Genomic DNA, 21,046 nt, shown 5'->3' with positions numbered 1-21,046 from the left:
CTTGGCTCCGGAGACTCCGTTCTGTTAATCCTCTGGTGGTTTTCTGGGTTATTTAGACAGGTGTAGGTGGAATCTAAGTGATCGGCAGGACCCGCGGTCAGCCCACTGTCCTCCTATGCTGCCATCTTCCCTCCCTCTCCCGAGTATCCGCATTTGGAGGTATTTTGGAGAAAAGCATGTTATATAGTTGGGAAGTTGATCTAAAATTCAGTGAATAAATGTTTCTATGTGTTATTTTGGTCTATTATTTCTATGTTTTTGTTACTGCTTAATAGAATAGAATTTAACAAAATGGTCAGATTCCTATAAGGGGGCTTGAAGTTTGAATTACAGTGTCATATGAACAAAATTATCAGTGACTGGAATCGTAAAGATTAGACTAAGAGATGAGGGCTCTTTTTTTCAGTCTCTAAAAAAGTAGGAAGTCCTTTTCCACATTTGAAATTTCTGTTTTTTAATCTATGTGATTTCTTTCTTAAAAATGGATGGTCCTGACCAAAGATGGTTGTGATAGTAAACATTGTTACTGGTAACCATAAAGATGTCACTCATTTTTTCCAATAGCTTCAGGTCTAGTTGGAAGGGGAAACTATACTATTTATTGGGGAAAATGACTATTGCCTGTGGCTTCTCTTTCATGAACTTTTAGTGTCTCTGGCTCTGCAACATCAAGGTGCTTAAAAGAAATTAAATTTTTTTATGTGTGTCTAGTTTCATTCTGATTCCCCTTTCAGCTTAAATTTGCAAGCTTCTTGCAAATAATATTCCCATATACACAAAGCAGTTGCAGACAGCTTGGCCCTGAGGTTAGGGGCTGGGACCAGTTTATCTTCATATATCTTGTACCTAGTACTATGCATGGCTCATGGTAGGTACAATATTTGGTGTTTATTTTTAAATGTATTTTTCCCACTCCTAACACTAAGGAATTCTTAGACTAGAACCCAGGAATTAAAGTTTTGTTGTGTCTGTGATTTAAGTTACCACATATTGGGCACAGAAAAAACATTCAGTCATTGAATCCCTCCTCTATTTTACAGGTGGGGGAAACTGAGACTTGACTACATTAAGTGACTTGCCCAAAGTCACATAGTGGCAAGGCTGAGCTCAAACACTTCTTTAGAGGTTTACAAAGTCCATGTTCTTTTTAATTTTGCTACATCATCTTAGAATGAGAATAAATATGCTGTGAAATAAAGGATCAAATGAAATAACGAACAGGTGATGAGGTACATGTGTGCACATGGAGTTATCTGAGGGATGTGACATCTGCTTTAGTGGCTAGTAAATCTGATATAAAAAATAAAGTCAGACTTCCCAGCAGGCATTGGGTACCTGTACTCATGTCCCTGAAGCACAGAGAGCAAAGAGCTCTTTTAGTCCCTTTTTCTATCTAAGGAATAGAGGATAACTTTTTTCTTTAATTAGCTTTGCTGCCAGTATTTAAAACCACAGACTTATAGCTCATAGAGCTTGAAGTGCAATAATAATAATAACAATAACAAACAACAACTGCTAACATTTGCAGAGTAACTTCTATGTGCCAGGTACCATTCTCAGCCCTTGAAATTGTATAATTTCCTTTATTCCTCACTACAGTCATATGAGGTGACTGTATTTCACAATTTCACAAAGGAATACAAGGAGACAGAGAGAAATTAAGCAACTTAGGTAACACTGCTAGCAAACGGTAGAGCCCGGATTGGAATCCAGGAATTTTAGTCTCCAAGCCCACACTCAACCATTACACTATACTGCACATATGCTGTATATGCCTTTTTGTTCCAGATTGAGTGACTGGGACCTTGGTGAGTGCAAGGGATTTGTCTTAGATAATAAAGATAGTCAATGGAAGAGCCTGGACTAGAAGTCAATGTTCTTTCTACTTTGTCATCCTGTTCTTATGATTATTCTTTGAATTTGACTTTCTGTAGCACCTGAGAATCTTCAAATGCTTCTTAAATAGTTACTTACTTATTATTTCAGCTTCTCTTTACAGTTAAGGAAAGACACACACTGGCTTTTTGATTTCCCAGATAGGGAAGCTGAGTTCCAGAATGGGATTAATATCATACCTGATCTACACTGTCTGCTTTTAAGTCTGTTCTCAATTTACTTGTTCTCCTTCTTTTTGCCTTCAGGATTCAGCTGGGCTCCTATCTTTCCAAAACTATTTCTAAACTTTCTATCCCCATGTAATATATCCAGAAGGTTGGCTATTTGTTAGAGAAAGGTAAACTTGAAAGAATCCAGTTCCCAAAGCCAAGTCCTGTTTTTCAGTTGATTTGACTTAAAGACTTGGAGACTTTCCTTTTTAAAATGTACTTTAATGGAATAAAAGAATGGAAGATAGAATAGGAATCCTATGATATCAAAACTGGAAAGGACCTTCCAGTTCATCTTGTCTGACACCCTTATGGATACAGAAACTGAAGCCCATAGAGCCCAAGTTACTTTTCCAGGCTTTCTGAGCTCTCTTGACATTATTCTTATCATTTTGTGACTCTGAGAGTCTTAACATAGAAGGAACAAGAGGAACCAGTTTCTCATAATGGTGCAGATACACAGATAATGTGAGGAAGATTTATGTTTGCAATGATATGTCCAATCTGCAATTCCCAGTTTAGTCATGAAGGTCTAAAAAGGCCATACAGAGTATATCAACTTGGAGTATCTCTGGTTAAAGGTAGCCTACAAATAAATACCAAAAAATGGTTTTGAGGCCATCTTCCATGGAGAAGCCTTGTAGTATAGTGGTTAAGAAAGAAGATGGCAGACAGAAAGGAAAGGAAAGGAAAGGAAAGGAAAGGAAAGGAAAGGAAAGGAAAGGAAAGGAAAAGAAGGGGAGGAGGGGAGGAGAAAGGGAAGGGAAGAAAAGAAAAAGAAAGAGAAACAGAAAAGGAAAGAAAAGAAAGACTGCTGGACCGGAATTCCTAAAATCAAATTCTGGCTCTATACTTACCCACTGTGTGAACGTAGCTAAGAGCTCTGTGCTTCAGCTTCCCCTTCTGTAAAATAGGGATTACTATATAGTACCTGTTTTATAAGGTTCCTGGTAGATTTCATGAATTAATACCTATAAAGTACTTAGAACAGAATGTGGTACATAGTGAGCACTCAATAACTATTAGTTATTATTAGTCATAAAATTGCTTAAGTCAGCAAAAAGCCCTCCTCCCTGTACTGAGCCAGTGTTCATGTTGAATTATTTCCATCTAGAAATACTCCTTTGACATCATAGGTGGTGGAAGTAGCACAGACATCTTTTTTTGTGGCTGAACATGCTTATTCCTAGTGCCCAGAACAAACTTCCAGCTTCCAAGAGAGAAAGGCAGAGAGAGCCACAGTTAGGCTCAAGTGCAATCGAGCCAATTTAAGTATGTATAATGGTGAGGTGTCTTGACATCTGACTCTATTTCCTTGCCTGACCCTGGCATGAGGCTGCCAAGATACCACCTTCTCCAGGGTTCCCAAAGATACTGTTTTGTAAATGTTCCATTGTTTTTTTGAGTAAAGGAGATTTTGAAAAATTGGAATTCTATATGTGTCTGCTCGGTGTGACACCTTCCAGGGCTGATAGGGACCCTAGATCAGCCTCTCTAAGCTGCTTTATAAGGTTCCTGGTAGAACCAGGTTCCATTTTTTAGGTGAGTTTTCTGCTTTTAACTTGTCATTTTTTTCTATAGGCCAGGAACCATAACTTTGCAAGCTCTTTCGGAAGCTAACAGAAGGCTATGGATGGAAGCCATGGATGGAAAAGAACCTGTAAGTTACGTGAGGACACTGTAGAAACTTAGCAATATAGTCCAATATATGAGTACCCTTGGTGGTACTAGTGGGTCTAGGACATTTAAAGAGTCAGATCTTCAGACTCAAAATTTTAGAGTTAGAAGGAATTGTTTACTCAACATTTTTTGTTTAAAAAGTAAGGCAATTTGAGTTCCATAGAGGATGAGGGACTTCTCTAGGATTACTATCTGAAAAGACATAAAAGTTGGGCCTAGATAGAATCCAGGTTTCTTAGCTTCTTGCTTCAGTGTTAGATTATGCAGCTGTGCCTACAAGATCTTCTTAAAGAAAATTAAGCCCTTTTGTCAGTTTATAAAATTAATGTGTTCATATAGAAAGGTGGAAAATAATTTTCATAACTGTGAATAAGGATTTATTAAGAATTTATTCAAAAGGGTTTTGCTGCCCCTATTTTACATTCCCATGTCAGCTTATTCTCTTTAAAGGTATAGCTGGTGGAGAAGATGGTGCTACCATCCTATATCCCAAGATGTACCACTCCATTTAGAACATTGTTACACAGGAGGACAAGCAATACCTTAAAAGGTTTAGTGATTGTCATAGAAAGACCAATCTGAAGAGTCATAAATTCCTGAAGAGAGTTTTTTTTTTCTTCAGTATCTTCCAAGTAAATTTCTTCTAGTGGTGTATGAAATAATATTAGCTTCCTACCGTTAGATTTACAAAAGCCTGAATTTGGATCCCAGTTGTGCCATCAGTGGTGGTGTGACTTTGGGCAAGGTATTCTATCTCTCTGAGACTCAGTTTTTTCTCTTCAGTAAAAAGGGTTGAATCATCTCTATTCTATCTACCTCACAGAGTTGCTTTGAAAAATTGAATGAATGGAAGTGGGATAAAGAATGAATGTGAAGCTACTGAGATTCCATAGTATTTGTGTACAGTCTAATATCTTTGTTTTGTTCAAGGCAAAAATGTGCTAAGAGGGGAAATACTCCAAGGTTTTCTTTCTGTGTCTCCTCAGTGCCCTGGAAACTAAAGAGAAGTGCACAGATTTCAGAATGTACTTATAGCAACCAAGAAGGTAGCAAAGAGAGAAGGGGTGTTATGAGGATTGTCATACAGGAAGTAGCCCATGACCTGTTGCTCCTCCCTCCTTCCCAGAAGACTGGAGCTTAACTATTGCATGCCTATGATGTTTCTCGAGGAAGATGGTAGCAGGCTCAGTGAAACATTTTATTCTTAATTCCGTCATTGGAACTTGTTCTCCCTTTAAGTTTTAAAGATCGAAGGATGCAGATGGCTTTTTGTGGAGAATGATAATAGAACATGGGTCCACTGAATGTGGATCCTTAACAACTCGATTATGCTAGACTTTTCACAAATAACTTGTTTATAAAAGTGGCAGCAAGGGCTTCCCAGAACAGAAATCTCTCTCATTGAAATATCCATGGGTATACACACATATGCAGAAAGTTTTCTTTTAAAAGGAGAGATTGTTAAAGTGGACTCTAATAGATACTGTACAGAAGGTTTATTTCCTGCAGTTTCACATTGTTATTGTTGCTGCCTTGCTAAACACCCCATTTCACTAATTTTATACATGATATGCATGCCTTTGCTTAAAGTATCAAAGAAGATTAGGACTTTAAGGAACATCTACTCCAACTCAAATCATTTTAGAGATATGAAGTTTGAAGAATAGAGAATGAAAAGGACATGCCCAAGATTTTATAATGAATAAAATTTATAATGAAAAAAAGAGCCAGGCTAGACTTCAAGAGTCAAGGATCTCCTGTTTGGCCTCTCACATAGCTATCGTGATGTGTATTTCACGATAACTCAAAGAAATCTTGGTCAGTGTGTGGATCTCTTTCAGACAGACACTTGCTTTTCTACAGAGAAATACCCATTAATTAGCCTTTGGGGTAGGAGGTTGGTATTGGGCACATTTAAATTTTACCATCAATGCCCACTACCCAGGTCCCATAAGGAGACTGTTTCTCTTGCTCTATCAGAAAAATTCTCCAAGTTTTACATAAGTAAATCTCTAAAATAGGTAGGCAACAACTTCAGCTATAGTGAGCTACTTGGAATCTAGTTTAGTCTTCAGATTTGTTAAATCAGTTGTTTTCTAGGGACCTAGTCAAAGATGATTCTGTTTAGCCCACTTTTCCATTAAAGCCTTAGAGTCACTAATGGTTTTGATGGACTTTCTGGGGAAAGAGAGTTAGTATTATTTGCTGTACTTACCTATAGTGATTCACAATAGACATGGCTCTTTCTCTTCTTTTGTAGATCTACCACAGCCCCATAACAAAACAGGAAGAAAGTGAGTCAAATTTACAATCTATTGACATTACAAACTGCCAGTTTTCCTATCATCTGTGATATGTAATATTGATTCAAGTGTGTTTATGGATGCAACTGTGTGGAGTAGAATTCAGACCTATTTTTTTTAAATATGTCTACTTATTGAAATAAGGAAGTCACTTTATCTTGGCTTATGTTGTGGGCAGTAATATTAATATAGAGAAGAACATTATCTCTTTCTTGTTCTAAACACATGATAGAAATTATGTGCATTTCTAGCCCACCATTTCACGTTTGATGTTGCTACTACCTAAAACAAACATAATGCAAAGGGATAATTAAAGCATTTTGTGTAATAAGAGTAAAAACTCTAAGTTCCCCCTGAATACAAAGACCTTTCCATTTAAGAGTATTGGAGATGAAAAACCATACCCCTTATTCTCTAACTGCAGTCTCCTAACATGATCAATAAATACTTGGTAGGTAAAGCTTGTTATAGTGGATCTAACTTTGTTTTCCTTTATTTGAAACAGTGGAGCTGAATGACATAGGGTTCAAGTTTGTTAGAAAGTGCATCAATGTCATTGAGACAAAAGGTAAGATTTGAACCAGAGTATTGGCAGTGTTTGAATCTGGTCACTCTGAATTTATCCTGGGTCAATTTCTTGAAAGTAGCAATGATGTCATTTATTGTTCAGGACTCATTTTAGGAATGAAGACTATATACCTTGAACACTAGACACAAATTTGTAAAATTCCAGCAAGTTCCAAACCAGTGGTATCCAAGCATATTGGAATAATTTGTGGTTTTTTTCCTTTTAAAGAGAAATAGCTTAATTAATCAAATGGTACACAGTTCTAAGTTATACAAGAGATCTGCTGTACAGCATAAAGCTATAGTTAATAATACTGTATTGCAGGGGCGCCTGGGTGGCTCAGTCAGTTAAGCATCCGACTTCGGCTCAGGTCACGATTTCACGGTCCGTGAGTTCGAGCCCCGCGTCGGGCTCTGTGCTGACAGCTCAGAGCCTGGAGCCTGCTTCAGATTCTGTGTCTCCCTCTCTCTCTGACCCTCCCCCATTCATGCTCTGTCTTTCTCTGTCTCAAAAATAAATAAACATTAAAAAAATAATACTGTATTGCAGACTTAAATGTGCTAAGACGGTAGATTTTGTATTGAGTTTTTATTGGAAAAAATACTAAAGAAAAAAGAGGACAGCAGAAAACTTTTAAAGGTGATAGATATGTTTATGCATAGATTATGGTGATGGTTTCATTTATCTCCAAACTCACCAAGTTATATCTATTAAATATGTACAGCTTCTTGTATTTCAGAAACAAGGCAAAGAGCTTCAAATGGCTTTTAAAGTATTCTGAACTACTAATGGGCACTCCTCAAGTAGTGTTATGATGGTTCCATCACAAATAAATAAGAGTTCAATTTCTGCCATAATACATATTGGTTTAAAAATTTCTGGCTAAATGGGTGATGGGTATTAAGGAGGGCATTTGTTGGGATGAGCACTGAGTGTTATATGTTAAGTGGTGAATCACTAGGTTCTATTCCTGAAACCAATACTATACTCTATGTTAACTAACTTGAATTTCAATAAATAAATTTAAAAAAATTGATGGGGTGCAAAGCTTAACTCAGACAAATGTGGAATCTGTGTTTTTCCATGTTCATGATACTCTCTAGATTCTCTCTGGGAATATTTAGAATGTGGGCATGTAGTATATGAGCCAAGCCTCTTTTTTTCCTTGAAATGTTGCTTTAATCTTTCCCCATACACAAAATAGCCTTTTGTTTCACATTTGCCATAGTTCAGGCCTTTCTTCCTTTATATTGCTGCTCATGGGCAGCTTGATGATTGATATTTCCTCCTTTATCAGTTAAACTCTAGCTCCTTTCCAAGATGGCAGCACTATTCTCAGCCATCTGCTGCTATCAACCTAACCATATTTTTCTATTTACTAGAGTGTATATTCTCTTCTGTTCACACTAATGAAACCTCCGTATAATCCAAATGAAAGTATGGAGAGAATAATTTGGAGAGCTGCTTCAAAACTGGCCCCCTATTGCAGGGGAGGGCTAGAAAGCTAGGAGAGAGTAGGAGACCCTTTCTTGTTTGAATTGATGCCAGGGTGAAAGTACCTACTTTTTCTACCTAGAGGGAAATGAAAGCTCTAGCTGTATAAACAAAACTGACCTGATTTTCTTTTCCCTAGGGATCAAGACAGAAGGATTGTACCGTACTGTGGGCAGCAATATCCAGGTTCAGAAGCTGCTGAATGCCTTTTTTGGTAACAAATTAATTTCATTATTCTCATTGGAAATTGTGTATTGAAAGAAATGTGACTATAAAAGAAATGAGACATTGCTTTAGCAATGGTTGTAGAATGTTTTAAAAAATATTTTCAAAGGAGAAATGTACACATATTTGCCAACCCTGTGTCAGAGACAATCTTGCCTTGAAGAAACAACTAGCATCTCTTCTCCACATCATACTCACTCATCAAAGCCTTTGCAATCTGGCTTCTACCCCAGCCTCTCCACTGAAAATATTTTCACCAGGCTTAGAAGGTATCATCTGTGAAATCTAGGGGACAATTTTCAGTTTCTATCTTGCTTGATCTCCTTGTTGACCACTCCCTCCTTTTTGTAGCTTTCTCCCTATGTGACTTCTGTGACTCAACATCTTTTGATTTTTCTAAAATCTTCTATGAAACCTTTCAAGTGACTCTTGTCAGCTCCTTTTTATTCTTCCCATCTTCTCAATCTTGTTTGGGTATTTTCAAGCATTCCATCTCTGTCCCCCTTTACTTCTTCTACCTGTTTTCCTAATGAATAAATATTAACCTGGTTATGTGTCACATTTTTTTCAATTTTGTATGTCTAGTAATTTTTTTTAACTTTCAAAATTCCAGTTAACATACAGTGTAATATTAGTTTCACGTGCATAATATAGTGATTCAACACTTCCATACACAAGTATACTCATTAATCACAAGTGTACTCATTAATCCCATCACCTATTTCACCTGTCCCCCCACGCACCTCCCTTCTAAAAACCATTACTTTGTTTTCTATAGTTAAGAATCTGTTTCTTGGTTTGCCTCTCTGGTTTTCCCCCTATGCTCATATGTTTGGTTTCTTAAATTGCACATATGAGTGACAACATATGGTATTTGTCTTTCTCTGACTGACTTACTTTGCTTAGCATAATACTCCCTAGCTCCATCCACATAGTTGCAAATGGCAAGATTTCATTCCTTTTTAAGGCTGAGTAATATTCCTGTGTGTGTGTGTCTGTGTGTGTGTGTGTGTGTGTGTGCGTGTGCGCGTGCGCGTGTGCCACCTTTTCTTTATCCATTCATCAGTCAGTGGACATTTGGGCTGTTTCCATAATTTGGCCATTGTTCATAATGGTGGTATAAGCATCAGGGTGCATGTATCCCTTTGTGTTAGTATTTTCATATTTTTTGGATAAGCACCTAATAGTGCAATTGCTGGGTCATAGTATATTTCTACCTGTATCTCTTTGAGGAACCTCCATACTGTTTTCCATGGTGGCTGCACCAGTTTGCATCACCACCAACAGAGCAAGAGAGTTCCCCTTTCTCCACATCCTTGCCAACACTTGTTGTTTCTTGTGTTGTTAATTTTAGCCATTCTGACTAATGTGATGTGATATCTCATTGTAGTTTTGATTTGTATTTCCCTGATGATGAGTGATGTTGAACATATTTTCAAGTTTCTGTTAGCTCTCTGGATGTCTTCTTTAGAAAAATGTCTGTTCTGGGTGCCTGGGTGGCTCAGTCAGTTGAGCGACTGACTTCGGCTCAAGTCATGATCTCCCGGTAAATGGGTTCGAGCCCCATGTTAGGCTCTGTTGCTAACAGCTGAGAGCCTGGAGACTGCTTCAGATTTTGCGTCTCCCTCTTTCTCTGTCCCTTCCCCTCTTGCATTCTTTCTCTCAAAAATAAATAAACGTTTTAAAATTAAAGAAATAAGAAAAATGTTCATATCTTCTGCCCATTTTTAACTGGATTATTTGTTTTTTGGGTGTTGAGTTTTATAAGTTCTTTAACCCTTTATCCAATATGTCATTTGCAAATATTTTCTCTGATTCCCTAGGTTACCTTTTAGTTTGGTTGATTATTTCCTTCATGGTGCAGAAGCTTTTCATTTTCATGAAGTCCCTGTAGTTTATTTTTGCTTTTGTTTCCCTTGCTTCAACAGACATTCTAGTAAGAAGTTGCTACAGCTGACGTCAAAGTTGTTCTCTAGGTGTGTTCTCCAGTATTTTTATGGGTTTGTTTTTTTTAGGCCTTTCATCCATTTTGAACTTATTTTTATGTATGGTGTAAGAAAGTGGTCTAGTCTTATTCTTTTGAATGTAGATTACCGATTTTCGTAATACCATTTGTGAAGAGATTGTCCTTTTTCCATTGGATAGTCTTTCCTGCTTTGTCAAAGATTAATTTACCATATAGTTGTGGATTTATTTCTGGGGTTTCTATTCTGTCCTGTTGATTGATGTGTCTGTTTTTTTTGTGCCAGTACCATACTGTCTTGATCACAACAGCTTTACAATATAACTTGAAGTCCAGAATTCTGATGCCTCTAGCTTTGGTTTTCTTTTTCAAGGTTGCTATGGCTATTCCAGGTGTTTGTGGTTCCATAGAAGTTTTAGGATTGTTTGTTCTAGCTTTGTGAGAAGTGCTAGTGGTATTTTGATAGGGATTGCATTAAATGTGTACATTGCTTTGGGGAGTATAGACATTTTCAAAATATTTATTATTCCAATCCATGAGCACAAAATATTTCTCTGTGTAATCTTTAATTTTTGTCATCAGTATTTTATAGTTTTCAGAGTACAGATCTTTTACCTCTTTGGTTGGATTTATTCCTAGATATCTTGTGGTTTGGGATGCAGTTGTAAATAAGATTGATTCTTTGATTTCTCTTTCTGCTGCTTCACTGTTGGTGTATAGAAATGGAACAGATTTCTGAATGTTGATTTTATATCCTGTGATTTTACTGAATTCGTGTATCAGTTCTAGCAAGTTTTTGGTACAGTATTTCAGGTTTTCTACATAGAATATCATGTGATCTGCGAATAGTGAAAGTTTGACTTCTTCCTTGCAATCTGGGTCTTTTATTTCTTTTTGTTGTCTGACTGGTATGGCTGAGACTTCCAGTACTATGTTAAATAACAGTGGTGAGAGTGGACATCCCTTTCTTGTTCCTGACTGTAGAGGAAAAGGTCTCAGTTTTGCCCCATTCAGGATGATATTAGCTGTGGGTTTTTCCTACATGGCTGGCCTTTCTTATGTTGAGTAGTGTTCCCTCTAATCCTCCTTATTTGAGAGTTTTTATCATGAATGAATATTGTACTTTGTCAAATGCGTTTTCTGCATCTTTTCAAAGGATCATATGTTTCTTATCCTTTATTTTATTAATGTGGTATAAATAAATCGCACTTGGTCATGGTGAATGATTCTTTTAATATACTGTTGAATTCGGCTTGATGGTATTTTATTGAGAATTTTTGCATCCATGTTCATCAGGGATATTGGCCTGTAGTTCTCTTTTTTTAGTGGAGTCTTTATCTTGTTTTGGTATCAAGGTAATGCTGGCCTCAAGAATGAATTTGGAAGTTTCCCTTCCACTTCTGTTTTTTGGAACAGTTTGAGAAGAACAGTTATTAATTCTTCTTTGCATGTTTGGAGAATTCACCTGTGAAGCCATTTGGCCCTGGACTTTTGTTTGTTGGGAGACGTTTGATTACTGATTCTATTTTTTTGTGTTTATTGGTCTGTTCAAGTTTTCTTTTTCTTCCTGTTTCAGTTTTGGTAGTTTGTAAGTTTCTAGGAATTTATCCATTTCTTCCAGGTTGTCCAATTTGTTAGCATATAGTTTTTCACAGTATTCTCATATAATTGTTTGTTCTTCTTTGGTGTTGGTTGTTATTTCTCCTTTATCTTTTGTGATTTTATTTATTTGGGTCTTTTGTCTTTTGGTTTTTAATAAGTCTGGTTGGGGTTTATCAATTTCATTAATTTTTTAAAAGATCTATTTCATTGATCTGTTCTATTGTTTGTTGTTGTTGTTGTTGTTGTTTCTCTATAATTTATTTCTTCTCTTTATTATTTCCCTTCTTCTGCTGGGCTGAGGTTTCATTTGTTCTTTTTCTAGCTCCTTTAAGTGTAAATTTAGGCTGTTTATTTGACATTTAATTTGCTTCTTCAGGTAGACCTCTATTGCTATGTACTTTCCTCTTATGACTATATCTAGTAATTTTGATTAAATTATAAAATTATGGGTTTTGCATGTCCTGATTTTGTTGACTTCTTTTAAAGACTACTGAATTTTCTTTTATAGGTAGTTATTTGTAGATCAGCTTGGTTCATTAGGGGCTTCTTTTTAAGCTTGTTAGTACAAATATAAAGTATCTTTTACTGGCTAGGTTAGGTGTACTACTAAGGCCTGACTTCTTTTGTCTCTTCATTCTTATTGATTGTTCAGTTTAAATTCCCTGATAAAATCTATGAAGATTTGTATCTTGGCCATTCATGGCTCAGTATTCAATGATAGTATCCATAGGGCCCATAGAATAAGGTGTTTTTCTTTTTCTTTCTTTTTCTTTTAATATTCTTCCTTTATATAGCTCCCTCTTTTCTGGTACACTGCCATGCAAATTCTTTCTGCCCAAGTCTCTCTGAACTCTAAACTTTGTCTCTTCTACTTAATAAGACTTCTATGTCAGCTTGAGTTCTCATTCGCTGTGCTATCCTTCAGAAAGTGCATTCAGGTAGCAACCTGTGGTAATGGTAGGACTTTGTTTCCCCTTTTTTTGAGAGTCATACTCCCATGCTTCATAGCTAAATGACTACAAACAACTCTTTCTAATATTATGTCAAGGGTTCTAATTGTTAAAGTAGAAAAGCAAGTCTAGTACCAGTTACTCCATCATGGCCTGGAGTTGAAATCCTTCTGTGTGGGTTTACTAGCACCTCTGTGCTTGCAGCACCCAAAAATCTCTAGTCTAGACATCATCTCATGAGTTCTAAAGTCATTTATTCAGTTCTCACTGGACCTGTGCTTCCCAAACATATTTACGTCATGACACATTGGAATGATCATATCTGTATAGCACACTTTGATAAATGAACAAAACTCATCATGCCTGAGGTAATAAGGCTCCAAGGGCTGAAGGAATCAGAACTGGAATTGATTCAGACTCTCTCCGTATGTAGATGTTCCAAAGATATGTGTATTTTACATGTCCAAAATTAAACTTAATTGCTTTTATCTGTCTGCAAACCTGCTATTCTTTCTTTTGTGAATTATAGTGAACTATCTGGTAAGCAAAATTTTCGCAGAGTCAGAAAACAAATTGAGTGTGGAAAGCTGCAGTTTGGATAAAGCATGTATTTTTTGTCTTTGATGCATAGCTTACCTTCCATAACCATGTAGCCATGACAAACCAACCCTGTTAGTATTTTAGAGTGCTACAACATCTAGTAATGTCAAGTATGGAATTTTTGCATTACATATTACATCATTAGTGCCTCAATATTTGCTTGTATTTATCTCTTTATATTCTTGACTTTTAAAAATTCACATTGTCTTATTCCTAGCCATTTACATCCTATTTTGTAAACCAAAGGACACTTTTTTATATATATAAAAGGGTTTATAGCATGGCCCAGAATATTTAGTCTCTGAAAAATTATTGAACTCAGATTAACTGTTTAGAATTCTGTGCAATATAACTATTAACTGTTTAGAATTCTGTGTATAGTATCACTATGTTCTTTTACCTAATATATAATAAGCTAAAAAAATATGCCATTCTCAGTATCCTACTGATTTTGTTACAGGCTTCAAGAGGCCTGAAATGGTTCCCTCAAATCATACATAGCAATACAATTTTGCTCACATATCATGAAAACTGGTAGGGTTGGCATATTGCATCTATTTAACATCAAGCTCCAAATATATTTGTTTTGGCATCACTAGCACATAAAGCATTACAGGCAATTGGAAAAGAGAAATCACAGTATTCCCTTTTGAATATTTTGAATTCCCTTTTGAAAAAACAGACTGCTTCTTGAACCAAAGTCTTTTGTACTATTTATATGAAGCACATAAGAAGAATATATTAACTTTGAGGTAATGTAAAAGTATTCTTTTTTCTGATGTGGAGTATATACTTTGTTTCCTCTATCTGAACTCCACTGCTTTTCATTTTCTTCCCACTCTTTTTGCTTGTCTTCTGCCTCCTCCTATCTAGATTTATGAACCCCTTTCTCATTTTAGACCAGTATTACAGTTCACCCCATTTCTTGCATTGGTTCATCCAGTGTTTATTGAATGTCTACTGTATGATAGACATTAGTGTTTATGGCTGCTGTTTACCTCGCTTTATCTTTTTTTTGTGTGTGTGTCTCATTCTTCACATATTCCTTGCCTTCAATTCTGATATACTTTGACTATCAGTTTACTTTCATAAAATTTCTCCCATTAGCTCATATTGGAGACCCTTTCAGTTACAAGTAACAAGTCAATCAGAAGTGAGAGACTAGTTTTCTCTGGATCAAACCTAGCTGTCATCTGGGAAAACTGAATTTACAGAATTCTCAGGTAGCTAGTACATGCTCTAGTATTTTTCTATCTGTATTTTTTTAACCAAATGCTTGGATCTCTAGGAATCTAGTATCCTGCACAATGGCTGATAGAGGAAATATTTGTGGAATGAATGAATGCTATAATGATAACCTTAAAAGACACAAAGCTTATGACACAGTACTGGCCACAGCAAAATCCAACTATAGTTCCATATTCATGTATTTTCATGTACCTTTAATAGTGGTACAAGTAATTAATTGTCAGTTACATTTAGCAGAGTTCCACATACTTTTTCAAATAAATTAAAAATTAGAAATCAGCAAAATTTGTAGAATAAAAATACTCAGTGTGTCCCATTGTTGTGTGAGTATACATTCTAAATTGATTTCACAGATTAATCAGTCTGTACTTGCACTTACAATATTACATTCCATGGTCAGTACACCTACTGCTAAAATATAAACTGAGGCATACTAAAAATTTTTAGAGCTAATTTGAGCAAAAATCAATTTGAATTGGTCATCATTCAATCTAGCAGATTGAAAAGAGATGAAAGGCTCTGTACAAAATCAAACACTTTTATAGGCAGATGAGAGCAACAACAGGAAGTTATATTGGGTAAAAGTAGTTTGCTTATTGCAAGGTTACCTTCCTTTAGGGGATGACAGGGGTCTGTCAGGCATATAACCTAACTAATGCTAATCAGGTGATTCCTGATGGACTTGTTTAAGATTCCATTACTGGGAAAGCCAAAATAATAATTAAGTTTCAGTTTGGAGAATGTGGTGATTAACACAAGTGACTTCATTTTTGGCCTGTTGTCTTATTTTCTTAAACAAGCCCCCCCCCCCCCTTTGAATAGACTTTCAGCCTAACTGAGGGATGTGATAAAAATTTAAGGCATTAGTGCTATTCCCAGCTACTGCATTGGAGTGCTCACAGTTTTGTTTTGTTTTGTTTTGTTTTGTTTTTTGCTGAATCTATCTGGTATTCACAGGTCACATCAGGTTCACATGCTTTAAGTTGGTCATTCTCTTCACTCCTTTTCTGACATTCTGATCTTAGGTAGGTAATTTTCCTGGTGATTAGCAGATGTGAGCATGCACTTAAAGCTTTTGAGAGAATACACGTGTACAGGGAAACTACTATGATTATTAGAAGCAAGATAATTCCCAAGGTCTGGAGTGTACATCAGAGCCATGGTTCCCAAGACCCAAACCCATCAGAATCAAATAAGTCAAAGAAAGACCCCATTGAAGAAGCTGATCTCTTAATCCAACTAACTTGTTCAGTAATCTTTTGTAGCTGAATCTCAACTTCCCCAGAAGTGTCAGTCCAGTTGCAGCATTTGGTATTGGCCATAGCAAAAACACCTCTTTGCACAGCTAAAAGATAATCAAGGGATATTAAAAGCAATTTTGGCCATAGAATCTAGGGATTTTTGTTTGGCAGCTATTGTTTGAGCAGTAGATTCAGGTATAGTCACCAGAGTTAAGGAGCATTACCTTCCTGTGCATTAACAGAGACGAAAAATAAGAAGTGAAAAGCAAAAGGAATAAAAGCTTACTGTTGGAGATGAAGATCTCGATCTGCAACTTGGGACAGCTGTTTACCTCAGGATGCAATCTGATTCTGTGGGGGAACCTCCCTAGTCAGTATTAATTTTATATCTGCAGCTGGTATGCAGCTCCAAGAGTCTGGAGATTTTTTTTTTTAATTGGGAGTTTTGGACCTAAAGTTCAGGTTCCTGAAGTTTTATTTCTGTCTGGGTAGTGAGGAGGACCTGGTATAGTCCCTTCCAAGGAGGTTCAAGAGCACTCTTTATTCTAAATGATTCCAAATTAGAAAAGTTGGAGGAAGTTATAAATGTTTGGAAAATTGTAGCTTGTAGCCTGGATAATTGAGGAAACTAGCAGAATTTAGAATCCAGTCCAGTGTAGAATTACATAACAAAATATCAATGGCAATGAGCAGGGCTATAAGTTGACATTTACAGACTTTTGTCATAATTTTCTGCAGAAACCTTCTTTTTCTCTACAATCACCCTCATTTCTATCAAAGATAATCCTAGTAAGACTAATTTGTTTGCAAAATAAATTTAGTCTCATTCCACTGTCCTGGTTATTTACATAAGTACAGCAAGAATAGTGATTGACTGTATAGGCTCTTTTTAAATCTGCTATGCTGGAACTTTTCATAAAGAATCTTAGATTGGACTTTTAAAACCCTCTCCAGACTAAGAAACCAAGCCAAACACTCACCATCAGACTTCTGGAATACCTTTAGATTTGGATGGATTCCTTTCTTCATGAACTCCCCAGGAGATCCTGAGGTCCCTGGGCCTGTCAGGAAGTGACCTTATTTACTCACCTTGTTAGACTGGCAAGAATCCTGTAAACAAGGTCCCAGGCTGGTTTTTCCCAAGGGCTTTATTGATTGCATAAAGTCAACCTTAGTTTCTTAAAGCTGTCTGTTCATATTTGGTTCTATGCATATTCTCAAATATAACATTCTAGTCAAAGCATTGGTAACATAACCAATGTCTTCCAGTTGTGTCTGAAGAGAACAGATCCTTGTTTCTAAGTTTATTTATATTGAGAGAGAGAGAGAGAGCATGGGAGGGGCAGAGAAAGAGGGGGATAGAGAATCCCAAGCAGTCTCTGCACTGTCAGCTGTCAGCACAGAGCCTGATGCAGGCCTGGAAGTCATGAACGGTGAGACCATGATCTGAGCTAAAACCAAGAGTAGGTTGCTTAACCAACTGAACCACCCAGGAGTCCCAGGAGGAGAACAGATTCTTATTGAAATTACTTAAATAACTATATTGCCTTGAAAATAAGAAAATTCATTAAGTTTCCAAATTCTGGAGAAATCAGGTAGAGAGAAAAAGTAAATGTTTAAATTCTGCTTAAAAAGTGATACTCTACAAAATTACTGTAAGTCATAGGTAGCTTAAGAGAAAAGAGAAAACGTTTTCCTTAAATCTGGATAAAACAACATTAAGGAATAATCAGCAATGTTTCAAAGAAAAAGTTTTTAAAAATTATAATCATCCTCATCAGTTCATCCATCCTCATGTTATTGTTGTTCTGCTTGTATCCTGCTTTTCCATTTGTTCTGGACATTCTTGCACAGTTCAGTTTTATTATGTTAAAGTTATCAGAAGTCTGTATTCTACAGTAATTGTCAGAGTTCTTTCCATGAATCTTTCTGAAGATGAAGTGCTTTTGCAAAAGCATCAGAATAAATGTCTGTAAATGGCAAAAGACTTACAAATGCCCATGGTTAACAATCTGATGATAGTTCATTATAATAGAATTGTCAAGGAAATTTGGTTATTTCTGTAACATATAACATTATATGATAATTACTACAATGAAGACTGATGACATTATACCAAGATGTATCAGATTTTTAAGAATTTCACATGATTTCTAGATCAGTTATATCAATAACATGCATCCATACAATATACCCTAAGAAGGTTTATCATCATTTATTTAACAATATTCCACATATAATTTAACATACCAAATAAGCCTAATTAGTTTAACATTTCTCTTATACAAGGTGAGAGACAAATCCTTTGAGATTTTCCAAGGACCCTTTGAGAAATATCAAAGTTAGTTTGAGGTCAAAAAAACTCCATTTAGAATTTGATTTTGAGAAGATGTCAAAGGTTTAGACATTTTATTAAAAAGGATCAAAGATCATTATGAAATAATACTTTATATATTTAGCCAAAGTGATATAGAAGATGAATAAAGGAAACACAGAAGGCTACATAGTTGTGAATAAAAATTAACTCTCTTAATATTGAATAAAAATTAACTCTCTTAATATTGGGTTTTCTTGATTAAAGCCCTGATCAAGACAATGTGAAGTATAGTAAATTATTTTGATTAGAAACAAAATCTTTGCTTTCCATGTGAAGTACTTTATTAAAAGGTAAAGAAAGTCTTTTCATAAGTTATTATCAAGAAGAGACCAATAATCTAAGAAAATTTTGTTCTTTTAGCATATGAAGGAAAATTTTTAGCTTTAGTTTTACATAAGTACACTATTGATATAATAGATTCTTTTATTTATTTAATGGTTATTGTTGAGAGAGAGACAGCGAGCATGAGTAGGGGAGGAGCAGAGAAAGAGGGAGACAATCTGAAGCAGGCTCCAGGCTCTGAGCTGTCAGCAAAGAGCTCGATGCGGGGCTCAAACCCATGAACGATGAGATCATGACCTGAGCCAAAGTCAGACGCTTAAGTGACTGAGCCACCCAGGTTCCCTAATAGCTTGTTTTTAAAACCCTTAGTATTTCTAGTAGTTTTAATTACATATATTAATTAGAATTCTTAATCCTGAGAATTCTTAATTTCTAGTAAAAAACAAGAAGTAAACAGTAATAGACTGGAAAACTTATAAATACATTTCATGATTTCTAGAAGTATCTTCTTCCTCATAGTGAATTTTCCAGACTGGCATAAAACATGTTTAATTATAGACTCATATATGTGCTCCTCTATAGAAGCAAGCCAAAGGTAGATAAACCTATGTTTAGTAATTGAGTTTCACTGTTTTATCTTATTTGGAAATGATCTGGATATTCAATGAATATCCATTACTTAACTTATCTCAGTATAACTTCAATGTTTTATCTTACCAAAAAGATTTAGGAAACTGTTTTTAAATAGACATACCATAAAGTATAATTATTGTTAAATTTCTTATTTATTTATTTATTTATTTATTTATTTATTTATTTTTGAGTATAGTTGATACACAATGTTATCTTAGTTTCAGATGTATAACATAGTGATTTCTCATATCTATACATTATGCTATTCTCACAATTATAGCTACCATAATTTACCATATAATACTCTATTTATAATATCATTGACTATATTTCCTATGCTGCGCCTTTTATTCCTATGACTTATTCATTCCATAACTAGAAACCTGTTTATAAACTTTTTCCTTACATCTATTTAATTTACTTGTTCTTAACAATTATGTTTAAATCAGTCATGGAAAATTTTATGAGTTATTACATAGCTAACAATCATATTAAGTTCTCTTTCTTGCTGATAGATTCTGTAACAGAAATAACATGCGTTTATTTGACTTTTAGTAAACCTAAGTACAATAAAATATTATATTTAATGCTGATAATATTAAAGACATTCCTATTTTAATTAAACCAAACTTAAAAGAGCTTTATTTACTGAATATTATCCTAGATCACATGAACTTGAAAAATATTTGGGTTACTTCTGTACTTCTGAGAGTATACTTGATTTATATAAATTCTTGTTTGTCTTTAAGCCAGTTAAATAGAGTTCTTTATAAATTAATTTTGGCAATATCACCTAGAGGTCGAAAAATATCACACATCTATAACATATATACACAGACATTCATAACTGTGAAGACAGACACAAAAGGAGGTCTTACATCTTTCATTTTAGCTTAGGAGAGAAGGCCTAAAAAAAAAAAAAACCTTTCTATTAGGCTCTGAATATAAACTTCCAATTTGGCCACCTTCTGACCATAGAGTTAAAAAAATTCTTTCAAATATCTTGCCAGGCTTCAACTGGGGCAAATAGCAAATATTCCTGGAAGTCTTGAATAACCCTTTAGGCATAAGAGGTGTCTTAAAAGAGGGTGCAAAGGATACTATCCTCCCACAATCCAGAGCTACTCTCAAAATAGCCAAAAGAAAGAAACAGGCAATTCCTCTGAGAGTAGGTAATAGTTGGTAGGACCCTAGATGCAAATGGAATGTGACCTGAATTTCTCTTCAGCCATAGTTAGCCATAAATGGAGTACAGCCCACATTTCTGTCTGGCCAAATTTGGGAGATCCCCAACCTGACTATTGCCAAGCCAAGATCTCAGGTCACAAAACAAGGCAAAAGAAGAAGGCAATGGCTGTCCATGCTAAAGATCAACAACCAATGGCAAAAGTATCTGAAAGCAAAGTCATGAGTCACAATTCACAATTTTAATTCTTACAAATGTTTAATACTACCAATCTAAATTTAATAATGAAGGGACACTGTAAACGTTTACCTTTCTCTCTCAACCATACACTACAGATAGAGTTCTGTGAGAGCTGAATTTGGTAAGAATTCTCACCCTTTTCTGGCTTCTGCCCATTTTTCTAGGATCCCATCTGTAGGCTCTGGAGTGAGTGGGGTGTCCCAGTGGGTGTTATCATGGCCACAAGAAACTGTAGAGGAGGAAAAATAATTCTCCTTCCACTGTTTATGATGTGTGCTTGGCTAGATCCCATTTTTCTCTAGAACACCACCTACCTACATGGATAAGCTTAGTTAGGTTAAAAGTTCTC

General features: G+C 35.7%; 1 protein-coding gene across 1 annotated transcript in view; it reads left to right on the top strand.

Annotated features, from left to right (window-relative positions):
- OPHN1 (oligophrenin 1) overlaps positions 1-21,046 on the top strand; it is a 564,403-nt gene that overhangs the window by 320,025 nt on the left and 223,332 nt on the right. The window contains exons 12-15 of the mRNA XM_042974015.1: positions 3,687-3,765; positions 6,046-6,079; positions 6,594-6,656; positions 8,290-8,364. Coding sequence (XP_042829949.1) covers positions 3,687-3,765; positions 6,046-6,079; positions 6,594-6,656; positions 8,290-8,364 — 251 coding nt within the window. The remainder of the gene's footprint in view (positions 1-3,686; positions 3,766-6,045; positions 6,080-6,593; positions 6,657-8,289; positions 8,365-21,046) is intronic.

Source organism: Panthera tigris, chromosome X (assembly GCF_018350195.1).
Source record: "Panthera tigris isolate Pti1 chromosome X, P.tigris_Pti1_mat1.1, whole genome shotgun sequence".
NCBI lineage: Eukaryota > Metazoa > Chordata > Mammalia > Carnivora > Felidae > Panthera > Panthera tigris.
This window is presented reverse-complemented; position numbering and strand designations above follow the sequence as displayed.